Source organism: Panthera tigris, chromosome C1 (genome assembly GCF_018350195.1).
Source record: "Panthera tigris isolate Pti1 chromosome C1, P.tigris_Pti1_mat1.1, whole genome shotgun sequence".
NCBI classification, from domain to species: Eukaryota; Metazoa; Chordata; class Mammalia; order Carnivora; family Felidae; genus Panthera; species Panthera tigris.
Window position 1 is genome coordinate 130,034,330 of NC_056667.1, and position 8,176 is coordinate 130,042,505.

General features: G+C 34.6%; 1 protein-coding gene and 1 long non-coding RNA gene across 2 annotated transcripts in view; both read left to right on the forward strand.

Annotated features, from left to right (window-relative positions):
* LOC122241322 overlaps nt 1-292 on the forward strand; it is a 70,060-nt gene extending 69,768 nt beyond the window's left edge. The window contains exon 4 of the long non-coding RNA XR_006221391.1: nt 69-292. This is a non-coding gene — a long non-coding RNA (uncharacterized LOC122241322). The remainder of the gene's footprint in view (nt 1-68) is intronic.
* A 3,323-nt stretch (nt 293-3,615) lies between these two features.
* On the forward strand, nt 3,616-4,058 carry LOC102953804 (small integral membrane protein 15). The gene has a single exon (XM_007086401.2). It carries the CDS (start codon nt 3,778-3,780, stop codon nt 4,000-4,002), a length of 225 nt encoding a protein of 74 aa, XP_007086463.1. The 5' UTR covers nt 3,616-3,777; the 3' UTR covers nt 4,003-4,058.
* The last annotated feature ends 4,118 nt before the right edge of the window (nt 4,059-8,176 follow it).

Consider the following 8,176-nt stretch of genomic DNA (forward strand, 5'->3'; position numbering starts at 1 on the left):
TAGCTTCTATTTTAATGGCACTCTCTCTCTCTCTTGTTCTTCCCGTGTGCTTGCTCTGATGAATCAAGTTGAAGAGGTACATATGACAAGGAATTGAGGGTGGCCTCTGGCCAACCGGCAGCAGGAAAAGAAATTCTCAGGCCAAATGCCTTTAAGGAACGGAATCCTACCAACTACTTCAAGTGAGTTTGGAAGCAGATTTTTCCCTACTCAAGCTTTTTTTTCTGAGAATATGGCCCTAGGTAACACCTTACTGAGCAGCTTTTTAGGAGACCCTTAAACTGAGGACTCAGTTAAGCCATACTTAGATTTCTGATCCACACAAAGTATAAAATAATAAATGTGATGTTGGAAACCACTAAGTTTGTGGGCAATTTTGTTATGTGGCAATAAGTAACTAATAAATATTTTAGAACATCTAATTTAATAAGGCTTATGACCCAGTTTTAAAATATTGCAGAAATCCGTTACAGAGAAACCTCATGGAAATTAAACCTAACCAGTCAATGGAAAGGTCATGTACCAGAGTGCTATTTGTTGAACAATGGTGTTACTATAAAAGTAAAGAATCCCACAATCATGAAACATAAAAAAAAAAAAAAAAGTTCACTATTTTGTTTTAATCTGAGTTGCATCCTTTGTTGTTTTGTGTGGGTTCTTAGAAAAGATACCAATCTAGCAGTATGAAAATAAAAGCAGAAAGTCCTTTCAGTTCAGACCCCTCTTCTTGAAAATCTTTTACAATGTATCGGTTCGCTTTTCTGCCTTTATGAATACAGCAGAGTAAACTTAGCTGTCTTCTTTTGATGGCTTTCATGCAATTATTCAGCCACTGTATTGAAAATAGATTGTCACTATGTAGTAGTTTAATTTTTTTTTAATGTTAATTTTTGATAGAGAGAGAGAGACTGTGAGCTGGGTAGGGGTAGAGAGAGAGGGAGACACAGAATCTGAAGCAAGCTCCAGGCTCTGTGCTGACAGCGCAGAGCCCAATGAGGGGCTCAGGGCTCTAACTCGCGAACAGTGAGATCATGACCTGAGCTGAAGTCAGAGGCTTAAGCAACTGAGCCACCCAGACGCCCCTATATAGTAGTTTAGATATAAAAAGGGAAAGGAAGGATGCATAGGCACTCATCCTAAATCATCCACTGGAAAGCTTTTTAGAATAAAACAGTGGACTTAGATTACTTTCTTAAATTTCTCAGTCGACTTGTAGTAAATAATAATAATAATGATATAACAATAAACCAACACTGTATTTATAAGTATCTGTTTATATATATAACAATAAAATGTGTATTATTTTCCATACTAATTGTTAAAAAATCACATTATTAATATTCGTTTGTTTTTGTGAAAGACTTTTTGGGGAAAAAAAACCCTCTCCATTTCCATATTATAATTCATAATAATTTTTTAGTTAACCAATGTATTCCTTGGTTTTTATGTTACAAACATATGAAAGAGTATTAAAATGGAAGACATATATCATGACAAATAAAGAGCATATGAGTGAACTTTCATTTTTTAATGTGAACATACAAAGATACGATTCCTACTCGTGAAAGGCACATTGTCCTTAGATTTGAGCTTTCAAATAAAATATATATGTTTATATTTATACGTTCCTATTTTACACTTAAGACCTCACTCAAATGGTATAAATGCAGGACACCTGGGTGGCTCAGTGGGTTGAGTGTTCAACTCTTGATTTTGACTCAGGTCATGATCTCACAGTTCATGGGTTCGAGCCCTGCATTGGGCTGTGTACTGACAGTGCGAAGCCTGCTTGGGATTCTCTCTCTCCCTCTCTCCCTCTGCCCCTCCCCTGCTCACTCTCTCTCTCTCAAAATAAATAAGTAAACTTTTTAAAAATTTGCAAAAATACTAAGCCAAATGACTATATACATTCTGAGAGAAGGATTATAAAGACTATTATCAAAGTAAGAGGTGCAAAGAAACACAGCTTGAGTTTGTATCCCGGATGGAGTTTGTTACTCTGGAAATTAGAAAAACAAAACCTTTGACATCCATGCCAGGAACTATAGATATGGATATTATTCTAAGAATTAGCATGGAACCCCAATCTGTCAATTTTTATTTTTGTGATTATCACCACACCTAACATATTATTACATGTTTGTTCTCAAACCAGCAAGGATTCATGACAATGAATTTACAACGATCTATTAATTACTTAAATTCTACCTCTTACCACCTTTCTCTCAATCTACCACCCATTTATGATTTTAATAACAGGATGGATTGTACTATATTTCAGGCCTGTCATTTCTATTATTGAAGGGTCAAGGAAGCCTTATGCAAAAATAAATATTCATGAAGAGATTTTATTCTGATGGTTTTTATTTAATACTCCTCAAAAGTAGATTATTTTCCTTGCCTGAGAAGTACTGAGAAGTCCACACTAACTCCAAGAAGAATTTGCTAATATATCAATTTGTTCTAGTGGAGGGTCACTACTGTCAACTCAGGCTTAGATTACTCACTCTGTCAACCAGAAAGACAAACATTAAATCTAGGCTCACTATCATGGCTTGCAGCTGGAATTTATCTGTGAGATGCCCCCAGCCTATAGATACCGAATTCTAATTTGATCTTCTAAACTTGAACACGGGATGAAACTTCCTATAGAAAGGAATGATGGTATATCTCTAAGTGTTTGTATGGTTGGCGGTTATAATAGTACAAAATTTTTTTAAGTCTGTTGTAAATGGAGTTATTTATGTGTAACCTGTATAAAGTCATCCCAGAACCTATTCCAGGCTCCCACAGAGCTGATTCGAGAAACTTAATGCAACAGACAAAGATAAAAAAAATAATTTGAATTTTGAAAGAAGTCTTTCTCATCAAGAGCACATTCTTAACGTTAAAAAAACTTCTTGACAACAACTGAGAAATTATGGAAGACCAAGAAGAAATAAGTGTGGTGAGGACAAATCCTTTCCTCTTAACTGGAAGGAGAATAAAGAGAAACTTAATGCATTTATAATTCTGTATGTTTTCTATCATTCATCTCATATATATTGGAAATATTTGCAAATTAATCATCAGAGAGCTATAGAAAGTTAACAAAAATACTTCCATAAGGCTTAACAATCAGAAAATTCTGTGTGCTTCAAATGTAGAGCTGTTTCCTGCTGTCAACAAAAGTCTTGCTGTGATAATCATATTTCTTTTTTTATTTTTTATTTTTAGAGAGAGAATGAGCAGGGGAAAGGGGCAGATGAAGACAGAATCTTATGCAGGCTCCACTCTCAGTGTGGAGCCCAACATGGTGCTCCATCTCAGGAAGCTGGGATCATGACATGAGCCAAAATCAAGTCAGATGCTCAATCCGCCAAGTCACCCAGGCACCCCGATAATCACTTTTCTAATTATATATAAGTTCTTTCAGTAGAAAAATTAAACTTCATTGAAATGTCTTTAAAATATTTTAATTCTCCAAAAAAATATTTTGAATTAAAAAGTTTGTTAGGGTTTGATGCTGTGTGTAAAAAATATTTAAATAGTCATCTTTACAAAATGTAAATATTATTAGATGGCAAAATAACAGGTTTATTTATGCAACATTTTTTTTCTTTTAAAGAACTTAAGGCTTCCGGCCTGGAGTATATAGAATTTAAATCTTCTCTCACAAGTATATGGTAGAGCTAAAGAAGAAGACGACAAGCAAGGGTCATCTGAAATTGTAATTGGCTCACTAATAATCGCAGAACAAGGTTGGAAATAACTACTCAAGCATAAGACACTATCAAGATGTTTGATATAAAGGCTTGGGCTGAGTATGTTGTGGAATGGGCTGCAAAGGACCCGTACGGCTTCCTTACAACGGTTATTTTGGCCCTTACTCCATTGTTTCTAGCAAGTGCTGTACTGTCCTGGAAATTGGCCAAGATGATTGAAGCCAGGGAAAAGGAACAAAAGAAGAAACAAAAACGTCAAGAAAATATTGCAAAAGCTAAACGACTAAAGAAGGATTGAAGGAATGAACAGGCTCTATAACCAGAGAAAAATCACTTGGAAAATTAAGCAGCTTTGGAAGGACCCACTGAGGTTTCTTTTCTGATTTTTATGACAGTAATTTGTAGTCACTGAAGTCTGAGCACATGGAAGGATCATGTTAGTTGTGACCTCTACTACTGCAACTTTTAGGCTTTGGTGTAGAAGTCTGTTGACAGTTATTGTAAATTGGCATTTATTCTATAAATTCTTTATAACTGATTTAGTCATTTGCCATTTTGCAGCTTATGTACTGAAACGAAAACATCCTGTGGAGAGAAATGACTATACATTATGAATTCTTTTCAAATGATGGCTTAGAATGGGGCCCTTTCTGGACAAAAGGAGTTAAGAATGTAAAAATCAAAACTGTCCTGAGGTGAAAAGTGTGCTTTGGCTTAAAAGGCATATAGTATATTATATCTTTTATCATTATTGCTTATTTCTTGGAATAGAATCATTTCTGGCTTTCTCAAAGCCACATATTAACTAATGACTTTTTGTGTTCTGCATTTTCTCATTTTAGCCCTGGAGATAATTATCAGACATTCTGCATTTTTTAAAATCTAATTTTATAAAGAATTCTCTTATTGACTATATAGAATACCACCTACCAGATATAACAGTTTTTGTACTTATGAACACTGCCATTTTCTTAGAGATGTCTTGTTGAGTAGAATAACACTATGATTTAAAGCTTGCAGTAAAAATGCCAAACCTTGTGTTACCTTGGAACCAGTTTACTCTTTCTTGTACTAAGTGGAAATGTGAAGTAGTTAAAATGTCTTATCAGATAATTTGCTCATTATATAGATGCCATTTTTTGTTTTTCTTCCACTCTTTGTTTTAACTTACCTAGTAGTGATATTCTACTTTCTGATGAAACAGGTTCATGGTGAAAATTAAAATTTCAAATTTCTTTTAAGCCATTCTTAAAAAGTAATAGTTAAGTTGTAATTCGTAAGTGGTAAAGAAAGGTTTAACATTTGGAAAAATTTTGGTCATCATACCAGTAATTAGATGAAAAAGGTAAATTATGTCAAAATGAGATATGTGTTAAAATTAGAAATAAAGAGCTAAAGGATCTTTCCTTTAGTTAAGTAGATAACTGGAACTTTTTACTATTAAACAGGCTTTTATAAATGCATAGTCCAGTAATTTTATTTGCTGTCAGTATATAATAGCTTGTTAATGTTTTCCTCCCCTCTGATAATGAATTTTAAATTACAAAAAATTGTCCACCAGCTTTAGTTTAAAAATGGAACTAGATATTGAAATAAATTTGATACTTTTTTATAAAAAAATAAAATAAAAATAAAGAACTTAAAATAATATCATGTAAAAAAGCTTTGTTATACAGGGCAATGTCAAGGCATATAACTTAACTCAACTTAAAGGCTGTTTTCTTCAAGTGAAACTATCTCTTTAAGTGTTAAGAGCAACACCACTGTATTCCATGGCAGCACCAATTTAGTACTCCAGAAAGATTGGTGTGGAGTTTTAATGTTTCACTATTTATATTAAATGTTTTCATTTTCTCGTTCCAATGCACCTTTGGAATTTTTACTTTTTTATGCCCTTCTAAGAGTAGGCAATTTAATTTCCAGAGCATTAATCTTCCAAAAGTTAAATTCAAATCTGATCATTTTGCTGGTGTTCAACCATCCTGTCATGTTGTGTTTATTCTGGAGGCTGCTGCCTTATACTGCAATGTGTATCTTACTGTAATTGATAGCTACTCACAAATAAAAGAAGGAAAAAACTAAAGGTCGATGATGGTAGCTGTGCTATGGAAGCAGGATGTAGAGCTAGATTAGGGGATGTTTCTATTCTAATCTCTATTGTCTAGAGAGTAAGGGCTACATTAGAAAAGGGTCAGAGTTAATGGTAATGGTTGGATCTCTTTAAAAACTCATCCAAATGAACAGAACTATGTTCTCTCTCAATTAATCAATTAATTTCCATCACCAACACCACCACCCCTCTCTGGCTTTCTCTTTCTTTCTCAGAATAGTTCAAAGAACTGTCCAGAATTCCTTTCATCAAGAAAGGAGGCCAAACATCTTCCTCCTTCTCTCGCGTAGGTGGGATGACAATTTCTCAAGGTCAGTCTCATCAGATCAGGCTTTGCTCAGTATTCTTCATTACTTTTTGTTCATGTGACTAGCCAGAATACAGTGATTTCTAAAAGACTGTCTTTAACTTAGTAAGGGAAGAAGCCTATTGGATTTGAGACCACGGTGCTTTCATTCCAAACCAGTATACTTAGGGTAGAACAAGAGGCATAACCCAAGAATATATTAGGCAAACCTACCGAGAGTTTTATAAGCCAGCCCACCTTATCAGAGTCGGTAGTTATTCTCTATGAATATGTCTACTTCATCAATATCACAGGACGTGAAGATGGTGGTCTGGGGCAATATTTTAAATAACTTAAAGTGATGCTCATGAGCTCTGAAATAGCACCATATTCAAATACCATCTCAGCCTCCTAACAATGAAGTGATTTATTTAAATTTTCTTTCAGTTTCTTCATCTATGAAATAAACATGAACACAAAATACATTTCATAAGAAAGTTAAGTGAATATTTGAGACTTGCATAGCCCAGCATATGGTCTGCCTTACTGAATGTTTCATGTGAAATTGGAGAGAATGTGCATTCTACCATTGTTGGGTAGAGTGTTCTGTAAATGGTCAGGTTGCATTACAGTGTTGTTCAAGTTTTCTATATGCCTCCTGATTTTCTGTCTACTTGTCCTATCACTTACTGGGAGAGACGTGTTCAAATCTCCATGTACAATTGTGAATTGTGTCAGTTCTAATTTCAGTTCCATCAATGTTTGCTTCATGTAGCTTGAAGCTCTTTTATGGGGTACATTACACATTTAGGGTTGTTACGCTTTCTTGATGAATTGTAGCTTTTATTATTACAAAACATCTTACTTTATTTCTGGAGACATTCCTTGTCCTCCAAACTACTTTGTCTATTACTAATATATACTCTTCATCCTATCATTAAAACTTGTTGTTTAACTTTTGCCATCCTTTTCCTTTAACTTGTATTAGAGTGAGTGTCTGGTAAGTAGCATATAGTTGACTCTTGCATTTTTATACAAGCTGACAAACTCTTTTAAGTGAAGTGTTTATTCTTCTTAGGTTAAAAATGATTGTATATGTTGTTTAGTTAAGTCTATGATCTTCCTTTACATCCCATTTTTTTCTCAGTGTCTGTTTTCTTTACGATTACTTATTTTTTTATTATTTCACTTTGTCCACTCTGTTGTTGTGTTAACTATAGTTCTTACTAACTAGCCGTTACCCTGCAGCTTGCAATATGCATCTTTAACTTAGAAGTCTAGCTTCGGGGCACCTGGGTGACTCAGTCGGTTGAGCGTCTGACTTCGGCTCAGGTCATGATATCAAGGTTCATGAGTCCTAGCCCCGCGTCGGGCTCTGTGCTGACAGCTCAGGGCCTGGAGCCTGCTTCAGATTCTGTGTCCCCCTCTCTCTCTGCTCCTCCCCTGCTCACACTCTGTCTCTCTCTCAAAAATAAATAAAGATAAAAAAATTTTTAAAAAAATCCAGCTTCAAAGAGCATTTATCCACTTTACATATCATCATTTACGACATCTCTATAACACATTTTATTTCTATATATTTTATAAATCCTGTAACACATTGTCTTTGTTTTCCCTTTAAATAATTCTTTTTAAAAGATTATTAAGGGAAAATTTTCTTTTTAGAAGATTATTAAGGGAAAATTTATTATATTTTATTTCTTTTAAGTTTATGTATTTTTGAGAGCAAGGGTATGAGCGGAGAGGGGCAGAGAGAGAGAGGGAGAGAGAGAATCCCAAGCAGGCTCACCGCTGTCAGCACAGAGCATGAGGTGGGGCTCAATCCCATGAACTAGGAGATCAAGAATCAGACACTTAACTGACTGAGCCACCCAGGTGGCCCTAATTTTTTTTATTCACCTACATATTATACCATTCTAGCATAATTTAATCCATTGTGTACATTCAAGTTTCTAGCTGGTATCGTTTTCAAGCCAAGACTTTCTTGTACATCTCTTGTAGTATAGATATGTTATAAGGAGCCTTTCCCCTTTTTATTTACAGGAAAGTATCTTTATTTTTGTTCTGGAATCTATT

What these genes read in the sequence shown, in the direction of transcription:
- LOC102953804 (XM_007086401.2), top strand. Translation starts at nt 3,778, where the DNA reads ATGTTTGATATAAAGGCTTGGGCTGAGTATGTTGTGGAATGGGCTGCA.